The 17,311-nt window shown below is 40.4% G+C and overlaps 2 protein-coding genes across 7 annotated transcripts; both read left to right on the forward strand.

Annotated features, from left to right (window-relative positions):
* Positions 1 to 19: 19 nt before the first annotated feature.
* On the forward strand, positions 20 to 5,177 carry slbp (stem-loop histone mRNA binding protein). 2 transcript variants are annotated; one of them, XM_058063701.2, is made up of 8 exons: positions 20 to 181; positions 1,002 to 1,121; positions 1,384 to 1,488; positions 1,580 to 1,645; positions 2,394 to 2,516; positions 2,647 to 2,793; positions 2,876 to 2,984; positions 4,729 to 5,177. In XM_058063701.2, the coding sequence occupies exons 1-8, from the start codon at positions 129 to 131 to the stop codon at positions 4,795 to 4,797; spliced, it is 792 nt and encodes a 263-aa protein (XP_057919684.2). In that variant the 5' UTR covers positions 20 to 128; the 3' UTR covers positions 4,798 to 5,177. The 2 variants fall into 2 exon arrangements, with proteins under 2 accessions (XP_057919684.2, XP_057919683.2); XM_058063700.2 differs by having other exon boundaries at positions 1,574 to 1,645; positions 4,729 to 5,174.
* A 123-nt stretch (positions 5,178 to 5,300) lies between these two features.
* Positions 5,301 to 17,101, forward strand: immt (inner membrane protein, mitochondrial (mitofilin)). 5 transcript variants are annotated; one of them, XM_058063692.2, is made up of 16 exons: positions 5,301 to 5,404; positions 5,789 to 5,850; positions 6,214 to 6,272; positions 6,345 to 6,537; positions 6,661 to 6,805; positions 7,948 to 7,965; positions 8,255 to 8,347; positions 9,560 to 9,703; positions 9,780 to 9,913; positions 11,662 to 11,765; positions 11,947 to 12,082; positions 13,710 to 13,839; positions 13,918 to 14,141; positions 14,203 to 14,334; positions 15,564 to 15,693; positions 15,812 to 17,101. In XM_058063692.2, exons 2-16 carry the CDS (start codon positions 5,809 to 5,811, stop codon positions 16,417 to 16,419), a joined length of 2,292 nt encoding a protein of 763 aa, XP_057919675.2. In that variant the 5' UTR covers positions 5,301 to 5,404; positions 5,789 to 5,808; the 3' UTR covers positions 16,420 to 17,101. The 5 variants fall into 5 exon arrangements, with proteins under 5 accessions (XP_057919675.2, XP_057919677.2, XP_057919676.2 ...); XM_058063694.2 differs by having other exon boundaries at positions 5,302 to 5,404; positions 6,348 to 6,537; XM_058063693.2 differs by lacking the exon at positions 5,301 to 5,404 and having other exon boundaries at positions 5,672 to 5,850; positions 6,348 to 6,537; positions 15,812 to 17,100.
* Positions 17,102 to 17,311: the final 210 nt, after the last annotated feature.

Raw genomic sequence — 17,311 nt, forward strand, 5'->3', positions numbered from 1 at the left:
AGCCGCCTTTTCCGGTCACATGACATTAGTATAGTTCGGTTGCGGGTTGCAGTGTTGGCGGGTGTTTGTTGACTGCTCGTTCTGGAAGACACGCAGTAATTGAGCATATTTGAGCCCCAAGCAACAACATGTCTGACTGGATCAAACACACAGCGAATGACGACAGCGGACCAGCAAACAGGTAACAATAGTTTAGACTTTTGTAGAATAAAAAAATTGGATACTGTTGCCGGCTATGAATTCCATGTCAGACTTGTCATGTTTTACGCATGTAAGGAGCTAAATCACACACTAGCTGTATCTTCTAATGTGTCATGCTACCGCAACGTAATTGAAGGCGGCTAAAGTAAGCTAAGCTAAGCTTTCGGAACATCTTTGGTGGAGGGAAAAAAAACATATTTGGTGGAGGGACCAGCAACCGGAAGTTAGAAGCTAATGGCGGGAGAAAGCAAGTTGAACAAAAGAGTGTGTCCTGTTGCGACACATCAACATTTGGATACTTTCACTGTTTCTTTTTCTACAAAACGAAAGAGAAATAGTTATATTATAAAGTGTCACTGAAGCCGCTCTGATTTCACCGTTTTGAAATTTGCTTGGAATATCCATCTCGGTAAATGTTTACCATGTGAAATGAATTGCGAATTGTAGTTACAATAATTGATCATAAGCAACTTCTTCTTTCTTTCTTTTCTTCTTTTCTTAATTTATTTCAGACATGCATACTATGTCAGACATGCATACTATGTTACATTATTCTTTCTCACATATACACTTACAATACAATACACTTACAATGTCTATATTTATATCTACATATATATATGTATATATACACGTACATACAACACACATACATGCATACACACATCTTCTAATAATTATATGATATAGTTGAGTTGGCGACAATTAGATTAGGACCATTCTGTAAGATTTATGAAAGAAGTCTTGGTTTTGAGTTATTTGCAGTCAAATATTTGATGAATGTCTTGTGCCTTGTGTAGAACTCCTAGTTCATCCCGTTGGTCCAACTGCAGAAAAAGAGGGATTGATGGAAGCTTGCGTGCCAGGAGCGACAATGTTCAAGGTGAAGAGGATGCTCACACTGACAACAGAAATGCCAGGTAAGCGTGTGTGTTGTTATTTCGGATTCTGGACTTTTCCCCCCACGTCAGACCCCCTCGTGTGTATTGTTGCCCACTTTTAATGCAGTTCGGCGCAGGATCGGATATATCGATAGTCCGGTTATATCGATATTTTTTCCGACTCCCGAGAATATTGATATAATGAGACTTTACTGTAATCAGCTGCTTCTACGTGGGCTACGTAAGCACATTGATTCTGCATGAAATGAGGCTTTGATGTGAGCTTTTATTGTGTGTCTAGCTTCACCACTCCAGAGAGCAGAGGTCCAGTGTCTCGCTTTGCCGACTGGGGCAGTCAGGTGGAGGATGATGAGATGAGGAGAGATGTTCACAGAGACATGCAACGGTAACCATTTTGTTTTTTAGTCCCATTTTATCCGAGTGAACAGTTGTGAAGGATGGAGCCAGATGCTAATCGTGTTGACTTCCAGTTACAGGAGGAGGATACTCGCTGCAGATGTCACTCAGAGAGAGAGAAAAACGTCTTCTGGCTCTTCTGGCAGGTGTGCTATCCAATATCCGTTTGTTTTGACATTCCCCACAATTACTAAACAATGTCACACGGTCTATTATTAAAAGTAGTATGATAAAATGGTAATGGTTTAATTTGATTTGAACATGCATCAGATTACAATTGAGTGCATCACATAATCAGTTCACAGTTCCACATGTCCAAAAGGAGTGGGAAGAAGCAAAGCTTATTAAATCCCACCCCTCCATCTGGTACTTTTTACAATCAGTAACATTTAAAAGAAAACTTTAATTATATTTGGAAAGCAGGACGTGAGCAAATGTAATGTTCACTTCCTGCTTTCCAAATATTATTAGTTTTCTTTTAAATGTATGTGTATGTATATATAATATTTGGAAAGCAGGAAGTGAACATTACATTTGTTCACTTCCTGCTTTCCAAATATAATTAGTTTTCTTTGTATATATACATATATGTGTATGTTTATATATATATATATATATATGTATGTAGGGTTAGGTTAACCCTAACCCTTATTTTTTATTTTTTGTCACGTACTGAAGTACAAGGTGATATGAGCATCCAATGACATAATGGGTACCATAAGTGTCAATATAGTGATATATATAGCACATCATGACTGGTTCAAGACTCTTCATCCTTGTATTTAGCAAACATCAACTGCTTGTATTGTTTCCCGTAAAGTGATTGTGATGTCATGACCGTCCTAAAAGCAACATCATCACTGCTTGTTTTTGATGACAAGTCTCCATCTGCAGCTCTGACTCCAAAGAGGGTGACAATGTGGAGATGGATGAGTCTGTGTTGATGCGGCGACAGAAACAGATCAACTACGGCAAGAACACGCTGGCCTACGACCGATACATCAAAGAAATTCCTAAGTAGGTCCAAAGTTGCACCGCATCTCAGAACCAATTTACTGTATAAACGGCTCATAACTAGTACTCAGTGACTTGTAACTTTTATGGTAATGAAGTAGTAGAGAAACTAAAAGATGGTTGTCTTTTGAAGAAATATGCGACAGGCAGGTGTCCATCCAAGAACTCCTAATAAGTTTCGTAAGTATAGTCGGCGTTCGTGGGATCAGCAGATTAAGCTGTGGAGGGTGAAACTGCACGCCTGGGACCCGCCAACAGACTGCGATCAAGGCCAACCTGTGTAAGCAAAGCTTGTATTTTCTATGTGCGCCAGTGTACGCTACAGTGTCAGCGTCTTCAAGCTCTTTGCTCTGCTCCTGCAGTGAACAGCTGGGTCTGGACGATGTGATGGACATTGAACTGGACTTCCCACTCTTAGCCGATTCTGGGGATGGCACTTGCTCTCTCACCACACACAGTCTCGCACTGGAGGTGAGCTTTACTTCCAATCCAATCTACTTTATTTATACAGTAAACCTCGGATATATCGGATTCAATTGTTCCCACTGGTTTTGTCCGATATAAGCGAAATCCGTTATATGCGTATACCGGAAAATGTCCATTTTACGCATATATCGGATTTTATCCGTTATAAAAAGGCACTTCCTTGACTATGTTTCCAATGTACCTGGACTGGGCAATGAAAAGAGACGTAAGGTAATGAGAATTTAACTTCATTGGACTCTGAGCATAACAAATTGTTAATTAAGCTAGGCCCTGTTACGCCCGTCAGGCCTACGTTATTTCCAATAGTGAGGTTAAGATCTCATTCACTGCTGTGCTAGTATTATTGACGTCACTCACTTTTATATTTGTCCTAAATCTGGAGCCAGGAGAAAGACACCATGCGGCCATCCGATATATGCGAGGGAAATTGGAACGGGACTGGAGATTTTGTCCGAAATAGGCAAAATCCGATATATGCAATGAATTTTTATTGGAAATGCATTACAGAAAAATTGGTTCTTTTTTATCTGTCCGTTGTGAGCGAATGTCCAATATATCCGAGGTTTACTGTATAGCACATTTTATAAACAGAGTTTCCAAAGTGCTGCACAGACTAGTAAAAATAAAAAGTAATAACCCAAAACTAAAAGAGCATTTAAGAAATAAAATAGTAAAATAGATATTAAAATATTAAAAACAAGAAACAAACCAATAAAAGTATAAAAAATAAAACCAATTACAATAAAAACAAAGAACTAAAAGACACAGGACCATACGACTCACTCCGAGTTAAAAGCCAGAGAATAAAAGTGGCTTTTAAGATGAGACTTAAAGCTTTCGATGTTGGGGGGCCTTTTTTTTTTACTTGGGAGGGGAGAGAGTTCCATAGTTTGGGGCCAACCACAGAAAAGGCTCGGTCCCCTTTGGTCTTAAGTCTTGTCTTAGGCACCACAAGTTGGAGCTGGCCCTCGGACCTCAGTGACCGCGCTGGCGAGTAAACTAGGATGAGGTCCGAGATGTATTTGGGGGGCCAGACCCATTCAACGCCTTAAAAACAAACTATAAAATCTTAAAATCAATCCTAAAACGAACATGCAGGGAGGCCAGAATTGGGGTGATGTGGTCCCCCTTTTTGGTTCCTGTTAAAAGCCGTGCCGCAGAGTTCTGGACTAACTGTAAGCGGGAGAGAGACTTTTGGCTAATTCCAGAATAAAGTGCATTACAGTAGTCCGGATGTGATGAAATAAAAGCGTGCATGACTTGCTCAAAGTGTTGCAAAGATAAAAAAAGATTTAATTTTACATAAAAGCCGAAGATGATTAAAAACAGGATTTTATAACTGCATTAATTTGTTGAGTTTAAAATCACTGTCTATTATGACGCCAAGGCTGGTGGCTGAGGGACGAATGTTGTTTTGGAGGGGACCGAAGTCTATAAGGGGGCCTTTATAGTTGAGGAGGGTAGCTTCGGTCTTCTCATTAAGCATTAAAAAGTTAACATCCCTTAAGCACTCGAGAAGGGGTGTCAGGGGGTCATGATCATTTTTTGCGAGTGGCAAGTACAGCTGGCAGTCGTCCACATACAATGATAGGAGATGCCATGCTTTTTAAGTGGAAGTGGAACTTCCAAGTTTAAAGAGCCCGAATTAACAGTTAACAGTTCCTTTTCATATGTTCCTGTGTTTTTTTGTTCATGCAGTATATATTAATAAATGTTTCTTGTGCTTCAGGATGATGACTGCGCAGGAACTCCGGTCAAAGTGCAGAAGACGTCAACAACAGAGCCCAACATGGCTTAGCATAGCATGCCGACTGTTCAATGTTTTTACTTTCACTACTCCAATCAGGACAACTTTCACACAATACTATGTAGTTCTTCAAAAATAATAACACATTCTCAGGGATTATTTCCAGTGTTATAGCAGATTATCGGTTCAAGTATTGCTAGAGGCACACATACAATAGCAGAGATATGGCATATTTAAAATAAATGCTTTTCTTTTAACGCTTCATTGTAAGCTGTATTTTCAGTGTACAATTTTAAAAGCTGAAGGGTGTTGGGCTTTTTTTGTTTTGTTTTTTTTTTTTTTACACCGATTGTGTTTTTTAATAGAAATGTATTGTTTTGCTTCATGGTGAAGATGTTGAAATAAAAAAATGTGTATGTTCTATTTTCTTAAATTGTTTGACATGACTAAGTGCTGCAGGACCGGAAGCTAATCACTGGGATGTAATACATAAGGCACACCGACATGTGGCGCTGTTAAACAATAGAACGCATGCGCACAAGGGCCTTCGTCTTTACTGTGCATATGGCCGCAAAATATTTCCATACTTAATTCATTACTTGTAATGATTTTAATGATATATAAATTGGCGTTTTGGCAGCAGCTCACTTCTGGACAGGTGACTATATCCTTTTCAGAAAGCTGTTAATCAACTACATGACTGCGTTATGAGATTTAAAATATATATATATAGTTTCAGGCCACTCTGAACGCCATTGCTGAAAGGCTGAATTAATTCGTTTTGACTTGAAAACAAATTAATGTTCGCCCAGTGACATTTTCGTGACGACAGAATAAATTATCCAAACGTCAGTAAGGAAAAAATACATTCCTTCATGTTACAAAGTGAAGGAAAATAAATATATCCCCCCACGCGCGTGGTGGCGCTATAGCCATGTTTGTTTGCCCAAGGACATTACCCTTGCCGAATAAGACATAAGACCCACAGCAGGGAAAATAGTCGCAGATTTGAGTACTCATCTGAAGTTCACTTGTCTTTAAGGACTAAAGGGATTGGGGACCATGCTGAGGGCTTGTCTCAGAGGTGCAAAGTTTACACTCCAGGTAAGACCGAACTTGACATTTCTCTACTTCGCAAGCATGTCCATGTTAGCATTAGCATGCTAGTTGTCATTCAGTGACCCACAGCCGGACTCAAATCTCATGCTGCCGCAACGGATTCATAATAATATTTTCTCATCATTTCCACATGGAAATACCGTTAACATAGACGCAAAAAATGATAAGAGTGAAGATTTACTTATTGGGAGTTATTTTCTGAACCGTGACGTCACAGCCAATGAGTCCAAGTCCAATGCACGAGCCGCTGACGTCAATTCTTCCACGATTACCTCAAGTTTATTTCTCTTTACGTGTACAATTTTGCATTTTTTAATCGTGTCGTTTGTGTTTTAACATTTTTTTTAGAAACAACATGGGAGAATCACGCTGCAACACTGCAGACACTACACAGGTGGAGAAAGCAGGTAATATTATGCAGAGATGATGATGACCGTGATGCTGCTAGATTGGTAGTAACTTCCGGTCTTGTCGTCTAGCAGTGGTGCTGCCAAGGTGATGACAGTGGGCTTGGTGACGGTCGGCGGTGGCATCGGAGGAACCATACTCTGCGCCAAATGGGACCACAAGTTCAGATCAGCAGTGGAGAGAAATGTTCCCTATTCAGATTGGCTTTTGGGTCTTGCTTTGGGACCTCCTCCCCAAGAAACTGCACTTCCTTTCAAGAAACAGGTCAGGACACAGTCAGAAAATGGTTGAAGGAAATAATCATCTTTACTGTTACTTAGCATCTGCAATATGATGTATGCAGTTTCAATAAAATGTCAATCTGCATCATACTGATTATTCCTATAGACTGATTCGGCCCAGCCGCCGTCAATGATGGATAGAACAATGAAAGTGTCAAAAGCCAAGCCGGACAAGAAAGTGAAGGATTCGTCAGAGAGTCCTATTAAAGAAGCCAGCCTTCCATCAGTGCAACCCACACAGAGCCTGGAGGGTACGTTTTTCGATACAAATACTACTAATAAGAAAAAATGGTAAGATTACAAGAATAAAGTCATAAATTTGTGACAATAAAGGCATAATATTACGAGAATTAAGTCCTAAATTTATGACATTTAAGTCCTACATTTACAATAAAAATACCTAATACTGTACTATGACAATAAAGTAGTAAATTCACAAGAAAAAATGGTAAGATTACAAGAATAAAGTCATAAATTTATGAAAATAAAGGCATAATAATACGAGAATGAAGTCCTAAATTTATGAGAATAAAGTCCTACATTTACAATAAAAAATACCTAATACTTTACTATGACAATAAAGTAGTAAATTCACAAGAAAAAATGGCAAGATTATTACAAGAATAAAGTCATAAATTAATGAAAATAAAGACATAATATTACGAGAATGAAGTCCTAAATTTATGACATTAAAGTCCTACATTTACAATAAAAAATACCTAATACTGTACTATGACAATAAAGTAGTAAATTCACAAGAAAAAATGGCAAGATTATTACAAGAATAAAGTCATAAATTAATGAAAATAAAGGCATAATATTACGAGAATTAAGTCCTAAATTTATGACATTAAAGTCCTACATTTACAATAAAAAATACCTAATACTTTACTATGACAATAAAGTAGTAAATTCACAAGAAAAAATGGTAAGATTACAAGAATAAAGTCATAAATTTGTGACAATAAAGGCATAATAATACGAGAATGAAGTCCTAAACACTTTTGTATCCATGCATTTTCCCCATCCATGGTGTAAAATCAAAATTCTCCCAATGCTCCACATGTGAGTCTTTCATATTTCATATCATCTTATTTATGTCATATAATACTTTATTTTCTTTTATGTCTACTATATCACTTATCATGGCCGGGTCTGGAACCGATTAACCGTGATAAACGAGTGATGCTAACATTAGTAGCTAAACTTTGTTGTCATTAGCTGACTAACAGGTATAACCGTGGTAACATGCGCCCGCGTGTGTTACGTGGGTCGCACATACTCAGGGAGAGGCCATTAAATGTTTCACAGTTTGTGTCTTTTCCACATGGCAGTGGAGTAATCCAATGTACTTCTGCCATGTTCAAGTGTAAACTTTGTTGTTTTCATGCAGTCGCCGACATCCCTGAGGGTAAGATGATCCTGTAGTGCTGTACTTTTAAATGTGTATTACTAGTTTATTGTTTCAGGAATATGATATTTCAAATGCAAACAAAGCAGATTGAAAAAGGTGTCCTCTTAGACTCGCTTGCTGTAGAAATTGTATTTCTACACTTTTTTGTTAGCATTACAACCTTATTAGGACCTCCTCTTTAAAGTACTAAACTGATCCTTGTACTTGATGTACTAGCAGTGGTATTAATCCTGATATCCTGATAAATGTGATTCTCATGCATTCATATGTTTCGTATTCTGCCCAGAGGCCTCAGTGGAGGCGACGCATATCATTTCAGCCATCAGTGAAGTTCCATCAGTTCCTGCTCCTTGTGACACTGAGGTGACACCACTCAAAGGTAGAACCTCTTCACCATTAATACCACATATACATTACCTCATGATACATCCTGTTTAACTATCAGCATTATCCGATGCCGTATGGACCCGCTGTTATTCAGTGTTAATGTGTCTATCTAGAACAGTGATTTTCAACCACTGTTCCACAGCACACTAGTGTACCCTGAGAAACCGTCAGGTGTGCCGTGAGGAATTATCCAATATCACTTTTTATAATTAACATTTATTAATCATCATTTATGTCAATAGCCATTATGTCAATAGTATACATGGACCCAAATATTCCAATTGCATTTGGTTTATTTGCTCAAACGGAAAAAGAATTGAACAGGGATGGAATATTCCTTTAACCAATCCGATTCAGGTATCTTGTACCCGCTCAAATGGAAATTTCTTCTTCGTGGTGTTTTTCTTCTTCTGTTGTTTATTGGCGGTTGGCAGGCAGCTTTCGTGTGCATTAGCGCCATCTGTGGAACAGAATCTAAACCCTTCTATACTTTATTCACTAGTGCAGTTTTATTAAAAAAAGAAAATATATATCTATATAAAACATGTCCTGAGTTTAATTATAAAATATTAGCAAGATTGAATTTGATCTTTTCCTGTTTAAATTTATCCCGGGTGCGTTCTTTCAGCGCATGCTCAGATATGACGTAACACGCAGATCCAGACGTTCTTCACTTTTAAAAATGGAGGCCAGCAATCGGCATTGGACTGAGCAAAGTTTGTTTTTGATTCAAACTAAATTTCAAGACTGGACAGACGAAAAACTGACAATACGGAGTTATTCCAACAAGTGAAAGAAAAACTTGGGGGAAGCCGGTATCACGTGATGTTGGTGTTTACGTTTTACTGGGCATGCCTTATTGACTATTCTGTTGGATTTTTACGCCGCATGTAGACAAAAGATTGGAATATTCCTTTCTATGGATAACATTGTTTTCCGAAAGGTCATTCGGAAAGAGAAAAAGTGGTCATGTAAAAACGTGGCTACTGTGGAGTGTCTGTGGTGTAAAGACTGGCAGAGCAATGTAATATTGGTCCGTGTGGCAACACCTACCTTGTTCCTCCCATAGACTTATTGATGCACGTGTGAGGTCGTAGTGACATTTTGGAACATTTTTGCTTAGTGGTGTGCCAAAAGATTTTTCCAATGTAAAAAAAAAAAAAACATGCCGTGGCTCAAAAAAGGTTGAAAATCACTGATCTAGAGGAATGCAAGGAGTGTCATGGGCATAAGCAGAGTCCGGAAACCGAGTCTCTCGCAGCAGTAGAAGCACTCAAAGAACGTCCCGTAGAAGAGGTGACGGCTCGACTGGCTCAGCAAGACCAAGAAGAACAGGACATCCTCGCATGTAAGCCAGCAGCGTATTGCAGAATGATTCTTCGGGACTTCTAACAATCCACGACGCGTGTCTTGTGTTTTTCCAGTGGTGTCGGCTAATCTTGATGACTCACTGGCCAGCTCAGCTAAAGCTACACTGCAGGCCATTGGCGCTCAGGAGGCCGCCCTTCAGGCCATTACTCGACATACACAAAAACTGAAGGAAGCTATGGAAGCAGAGGTACACCATCTCAATCACTTCCTAGTAACTGCGCAACACACAGACACACGTATGAGCTGTTTACTGGCTAATACGCTAATCAAATCAAATCAACTTTATTTGTAGAGCACTTTTCCTGCAAAGAAATGCAACACAAAGTGCTTTACAGAATTAAAACAATTTCCACAATTAAAAGGAAAAAACAATGAAGCAAAAATAAAGCCCTCTCCATACTAGACCCACACACACACACACACACACACACACAATCACACACAGTAGGGAGACATGGCATGGCACTGAGGAACAAGGAGACGCCACCTTTGGGGCCGTCCACACTGGGAGGAGCTGCAGGTTGTGCCATCGGAGGCCCAGCACCTGGGCCCCCGACTCCGACAGACGGGCGGACCCCCACATTAAAGGGAGGAACCCCCCCAGTCGGCCGTGTCGAAGGGACCCAAGGATGGCACCCCCTCAGCAGACCCGAACAGCCCCCAGTGTGGAGGACCCCCCTGAGGAAACACTGGAGTTAAAAGCTGAAGACTAAGAGCATAAAATAGGACTAAAAAGATAAAAACATAACACTAGAGTTAAAAGCTGAAGACCAAGAGCAAAAAAATAGGACTAAAAAGATAAAAACAAAACACTGGAGTTAAAAGCTGAAGACCAAGAGCAAAAAAAATAGGACTAAAAAGATAAAAACATAACACTAGAGTTAAAAGCTGAAGACCAAGAGCAAAAAAAATAGGACTAAAAAGATAAAAACAAAACACTGGAGTTAAAAGCTGAAGACCAAGAGCAAAAAAATAGGACTAAAAAGATAAAAACTAAACACTGGAGTTAAAAGCTGAAGACCAAGAGCATAAAATAGGACTAAAAAGATAAAAACAAAACACTGGAGTTAAAAGCTGAAGACCAAGAGCAAAAAAAATAGGACTAAAAAGATAAAAACATAACACTGGAGTTAAAAGCTGAAGACCAAGAGCAAAAAAAATAGGACTAAAAAGATAAAAACATAACACTGGAGTTAAAAGCTGAAGACCAAGAGCATAAAATGGGACTAAAAAGATAAAAACAAAACACCGGAGTTAAAAGCTGAAGACCAAGAGCAAAAAATATGACTAAAAAGATAAAAACAAAACACTGGAGTTAGAAGCTAAAGACTAAGAGCAAAAAATAGGACTAAAAAGATAAAAACATAACACTGGAGTTAAAAGCTGAAGACCAAGAGCAAAAAAAATATGACTAAAAAGATAAAAACAAAACACTGGAGTTAAAAGCTGAAGACCAAGAGCAAAAAAAATATGACTAAAAAGATAAAAACATAACACTAGAGTTAAAAGCTGAAGACCAAGAGCAAAAAAAATATGACTAAAAAGATAAAAACAAAACACTGGAGTTAAAAGCTGAAGACCAAGAGCAAAAAAAATAGGACTAAAAAGATAAAAACATAACACTAGAGTTAAAAGCTGAAGACCAAGAGCAAAAAAAATAGGACTAAAAAGATAAACACAAAACACTGGAGTTAAAAGCTGAAGACCAAGAGCAAAAAAAATAGGACTAAAAAGATAAAAACAAAACACTGGAGTTAGAAGCTGAAGACTAAGAGCATAAAATCGGACTAAAAAGATAAAAACATAAGAAAAGCTTAAAAATATGAGTTAAAAGCCTGATTAAAAAGGTGCGTCTTTAATCTTTTTTTAAAAATAGGACATTCTAGCTGTGTGCCCATTCTTGTGTTGATTAAAAACAAATGTTCTTCGATTCAGGTTCCACCTCAGGAGAAGTCATCCCAGTGGAAGGATTTGGAGGCGAGTCTTGCCAATAGAACATCTGCTGAAGAAGATGCCAGGACTGCTCTGCTGAAAGCTAAGTAAGAGGAAGTTTTTGTTTTGTTTTTTTTCCCCCTGGAAGCGACTTTCTTCAGACCCAGACATTGCTCTTGTGGACTTTTGTTAACAATGATTGACGTAGCACTATGTATGACAAGCATATGTAGATGAATGTATGTACATTTTTGATTATGATGTAATTTGATGTGTCTCTCATTGTAGCGAGTCTTTGGACAGTCTCAAGTCTGTCATTGTCAAATCCCAAGACAAGAATATCCCGGCCGTGCGCCCGCTTATCTTAGCGGCAGAGGAGAATCTCCACAAGATGGCGGTGGACCTGGATAAAGTGTGCAGTAGGGTAAGCTTGATTAAAAAGACTTGCACTCCATCCCAGATTGTTCCAGCTCAGTAGGGTCGACCTAACTACTATATAAACTGTTAAATTGTGCAGAACACACAAACTACACGCTAAGCAACACGCAATGTTCTTGTACTCTGCATGCTACATTCTTGCTGATCTTTGTGATGGAATTTGCGGCCGACGGCAACTTATTTTGATTGATGACTTCAATCATCTCCTCATTCTTTTTAGAGCTTCTGACAGACGCTACAATTTCTATTTTCTATTTGTCGCATAGTTCAAACTGTCAAACTGTGAATGATACACTGTAACGTCTAATGGCTGATAGGTAATAGGAATGAATTATGCAGTGGAAAGACAAAATATGTTGTAGGTTTATAATATTATCCAGAAAATAATAAAGAGTGGTTAGCGCGCAGACCTCACAGCTAGGAGACCAGGGTTCAATTCCACCCTCGGGCATCTCTGTGTGGAGTTTGCATGTTCTCCCTGTGCATGCGTGGGTTTTCTCCGGGTACTCCGGTTTCCTCCCACATTCCAAAAACATGCTAGGTTAATTGGCGACTCCAAATTGTCCATAGGTATGAATGTGAGTGTGAATGGTTGTTTGTCTATATGTGCCCTGTGATTGGCTGGCGACCAGTCCAGGGTGTACCCTGCCTCTCGCCCGAAGACAGCTGGGATAGGCTCCAGCACCCCCTGCGACCCTTGTGAGGAAGCGGTAGAAAATGAATGAATGAATGAGTTCTCCTCCTATTTTGTGTGGAAGTGGTAACTTTTTGGTTTTTTATTTTGTCTTTCCTCACCCTCGGCCAACTCTGTGTGGAGTTTGCATGTTCTCCCCGTGCATGCGTGGGTTTTCTCCGAGTTCTCCGGTTTCCTCCCACACATAGGCTCCAGCACCCCCGCGACCCTCATGAGGAAAAAGCGGTAGAAGATGAATGAATGAATGATTGAGTTTTTTTTCATTTTCTTTTCATTCATTCATTTTCTACCGCTTTTTCCTCATGAGGGTCGCGGGGGTGCTGGAGCCTATCCCAGCTGTCTTCGGGCGAGAGGCAGGGTACACCCTGGACTTGTGGCACATATAGACAAACAACCATTCACACTCACATTCATACCTATGGACAATTTGGAGTCGCTAATTAACCTAGCATGTTTTTGGAATGTGGGAGGAAACCGGAGTACCCGGAGAAAACCCACGCATGCACGAGGAGAACATGCAAACTCCACACAGAGATGGCCGAGGGTGGAATCGAACCCTGGTCCTCCTAGCTGTGAGGTCTGCGCGCTAACCACTCGTCCACCGTGCCGCCCATGAAAAAAAAAAACTGTTGTACTATATTAATACGCAACAAACTTAAAGTGCAGTGGACTTACTTGCAGCCTCAGAAACATGCCAGGACAAAAGTGCTTAAGTCAAGTCGAGAATAGTAGTGCGTAAAAGTGCATATCTTGAATAAAAGTGCGCAGCGACACACTTAAGTAGAAGGGGGAGAATCCCGCATAGCCTGGGCGCTACATGCTAGAATTGGACCCTTTGTCAACAACAATTGTGAGCACTCTAAGAAATGCAAAGCATCAATACATGTAGTCATAATATCATACTGTGTGTGTTGTGTAGGTGCAGTCTGCAGAGACGGAAGCTAAGATCGTGTCTCAGTACAGTGAACTGGTTCAGGAAGCCAAACTACAGTTCCAGAAAGAAGTGAGCAGCCTTACTCCAGAGATTCAAGCCAACTGGAAGGGACTCAGTAAGACCACCTCAACTTCATGTAGCCCTGATGTTTGAATCGTGTACCGTCAAGTCCATTAAGTGTCATTTGTGTTAGCTGGAAAGCTGTCAACTGATGACCTGAATGCTCTGATCGCCCACGCGCACCGTCGCATTGACCAGCTCAACCGCGAGCTTGCCGAGCAGAGAGTGAGGGAGCAGATCCACATCGATGCGGCTCTGAAGCAACAGAAGATGGAGCACCTGAAATCCCGTGAAGAAAGCGTGAATATGTCCCTACAGCACATCAAGGAGGAGGCCAGGCTGGAACAGGAGAGGAAGGTAACGTATTAAGAGAGTCATACAATCGTCATGCCATAAAAGCTCATGTTTGTTTGTGCAGCTAGCTGAATTGAGAGAAGTGATGGAGGCAGAGATGAGGACTCAACTTCGGCGTCAGGCCGCCGCTCACACAGACCACGTTCAAGATGTTCTTAAAGTGCAGGAGCAGGAACTGAAAGCTGAAGCTGAGCAGGTAATTTATTTTTTTTTGTCCCGTCCAGCCCTTACATGCTAAACAGATTTGCTCTGTGTCAGGAAAGGTGTTGGCTACTTCCCTGTACCATGAAATTTTATTTGATGTTTTTGTTATGCATACAGTAAAGTCTCGTTATATCGATATTCTCGGGAGTCGGAAAAAATACCGATGTAACCGGACTATCCATATATCCATCCTGCGCCGAACTGCATTAAAAGTGGGCAATAATGCACTTGACATTGTTCTATAGTATCGAACAATGTCGAGCAGCTTAAATCAATCTTTGCTGAAGGATTTCAATACCAAAACAGAACACGGCGAACGGCTGCTTCCAGTCAAGCCGTGTTCTTTTTTGGTATTGAAATCCTTAAGCAAAGATTGATTTAAGCTGCTTTTGTATCGATATAAGCAGACCAAATTGGCTGGCGGGAGATGAAAAGGGCATCGTAGTAACCGGATTATCATAATAACCGTGTATCGTACTAACGGAACTAATTATATCATAAAAGACTAGAAATTTGCCGGGAAATGAAAATAGTATCATAATAAGCAGTACTTTGATATAACCGATATCGATATAACGAGACTTTACTGTATTTGGAGTGACCGGACCAGAGCAAAAAGAAACACAGAAAAGAAGAAGAGAAACTGGGTTGGGGGGGGGGCAGTAGAGAGAGAGACAAAAACAGCAGCAACAAGAATTCCCAAAACAACAACAGTGACAAACAGAACAGTTAAATGTCAGTGATGGCTAAGGGTCACAATGGAGATGATATCAGTGAAAGGAAACAGTAGCAATAGTAACAATGAAGACATGAACCGTGATAGTAAACAGAATTACAGCCATACAGTTACAGTAATTAAAAACTCACTGCTTGATATCATTTTTACTGTAATAATAGCATATCAATAGCATATGGATATCAGGGATAAGATGGTAGATCGAGCAGGTAATTTAACTATACATCACCCCTCCATGCTTTGACCCTGAAGTGTACATTTCTTTTGTAAAAATAGTGGTACCGGTCGGCATCATTCTTGAGGCGGGCTGCACATCAAGCTCCGTCGGAGGGTTTGGAGCCAGGGTGGGGCCAGCCTGCATCACTTATGATGGAGCTGTGATGCTCGAACATAATGAGGCCTTTAAGTTTGTGGTCCAGGTGTCATAGAGAGTTGAGTCGTTGTATCTCATGGGGCTTCTTTGGTGTCTCCTGTGCTGTTTTTAGGTCCTAAACAGCAAGCTGTTGGAACAAGAAACTCAATACCGTCAGCTGAGCCAGGAGCACCTGGATAACTTCACTCTGGATATGAACGCTGCCTACGCAAGACTCAAGGGAATGGAGGAGGCCATCGACAGTAAGAATCTTAAAGTTATATCATTAGGAATTGAACCAAAATGGAAAGTTGCTGTGGTAGTCCATCCACATCACAGGTGTTACCTCCTCATGAAAGGTGACGTTCGATGCGTGTGCAGGTCACGTGGTTGCAGAGGAGGAGGCTCGTAAAGCCCACCAACTGTGGCTCAGCGTGGAAGCTCTCAACTACACCTTGAAAACGGCAGACGTCGACGCCCCCACCCAGCCGCTCGAGGGCGCCGCTCAGGTAGTGCGAGACAGTTGCCATGACAACACCTTTGCCTTGGCTCTGGCTTCGGCGCTCCCCCAAGAATCTCTACAGCGCGGCGTCTACAGCGAGGCCTCTCTCCGCGCACGGTTCTATGGTCTGCGCTCGCTGGTGCGCAGGGTCGCACTCATCGACGAATCTCACAACACTTTGTACCAGTACTTCCTGTCCTACCTGCAAGCCGCACTGCTGTTTGAGAGTAAGCAGGAAGCACCCCCCGCCCAGCTAAACAGTGAGGATCTCGACCCGTTCAAGCTGCTGTCATATGCCAGCTACTGCCTGGAGCATGGCGATCTGGAGTTGGCAGCTAAACTGCTCAACCAGCTGACAGGAGAGGCCAGGAGAGTGGTGGAGGATTGGCTTCATGAAGCCAGACTCACCCTAGAAACCAGACAGGCGGTCAATTTGTTGTCGGCTTATGCTAACGCTGTCGGCTTAGGAACCACACAGGCTCCGTAGGCTCACCTTAGAAAATGCTTCAGTATCGTACCCGCCCTGCTTTTCCACACCGAGTTAATTGTAGAGATTTTCATGGATGATCAACCACTTATTTATTTGTTCTCTGCTCAAGTGTCATTCACTTGTTTAAAGAATAGATCTTTTCTCAATAATGCACATCACAATAAATCATGAGAAAGTGGAAATTGTTCATTTTTTCTGCCACCGTTCAGTCATATAATATCCATACTACATACTGTACATAATACACAATATAAATGACATCCAATCATGAGCTCAACGGCTCTGCTTTCCCACATGTAATTAGAAATGCCTGTTTATGTCAATGTCATACAACTACTATACACTACTCCACTAGTATTTGCTGTATTTCCAGTTGTCAAAATAACGATACAGACAACCGCTAAGCCTGATTAGAAAATCAGGAACAAGCCATAATAAAGTCATATTTTTAATCTTTTAATTTTAATCTTGAAGCCAACTCTATCCACAACTCTCACTCCTTTACATTTTAAAATAAATGTGTCCTCTTCTGCTTCAATTGCTCCTATTACATCATTTCATGTGTACATTGGTTCCTATTTAATTTATATTTCAGTGTAACATGCAGTGTGTTGTTTCCTGTTTATCTACATACATCCATTCTGATTTCATCATTTAATTTATAGATCGGTTCCTATTTCATCATTTAATATAAACATCATTTCATCGTTTCAGATATACAGATTTAACTAAAGGTACATTAAATTAAACCGTACGTCTGCTTGTGTGCTTTGTTTGTAACGTCATTGCAATATTCAAGTGTCTCCAAAAGATGGCAGCAGTAACAGCAAAACACCCAGAAGAAGAATTTTTAGACGAAGAAGAAACTACGGAAGCTTTCTTGTTTTCC

The sequence above is a fragment of the Doryrhamphus excisus genome, linkage group LG22, assembly GCF_037039965.1.
Source record: "Doryrhamphus excisus strain RoL-2023G ecotype Guam linkage group LG22, RoL_Dexc_Guam_v1.1, whole genome shotgun sequence".
NCBI classification, from domain to species: domain Eukaryota; kingdom Metazoa; phylum Chordata; class Actinopteri; order Syngnathiformes; family Syngnathidae; genus Doryrhamphus; species Doryrhamphus excisus.

Bases quoted from the DNA above. Each gene is read 5' to 3' on its own strand.
- slbp (XM_058063700.2), top strand. From the start codon at position 129: ATGTCTGACTGGATCAAACACACAGCGAATGACGACAGCGGACCAGCA. The intron at 1,646-2,393 runs GTGTGCTATCCA...CTCCATCTGCAG, and splicing joins TCTTCTGGCTCTTCTGGCAG to CTCTGACTCCAAAGAGGGTG. The intron at 2,517-2,646 runs GTAGGTCCAAAG...TGTCTTTTGAAG, and splicing joins TACATCAAAGAAATTCCTAA to AAATATGCGACAGGCAGGTG.
- immt (XM_058063692.2), top strand. From the start codon at position 5,809: ATGCTGAGGGCTTGTCTCAGAGGTGCAAAGTTTACACTCCAG. The intron at 8,348-9,559 runs GTAGAACCTCTT...TCACTGATCTAG, and splicing joins TGAGGTGACACCACTCAAAG to AGGAATGCAAGGAGTGTCAT. The intron at 12,083-13,709 runs GTAAGCTTGATT...TGTGTTGTGTAG, and splicing joins TGGATAAAGTGTGCAGTAGG to GTGCAGTCTGCAGAGACGGA.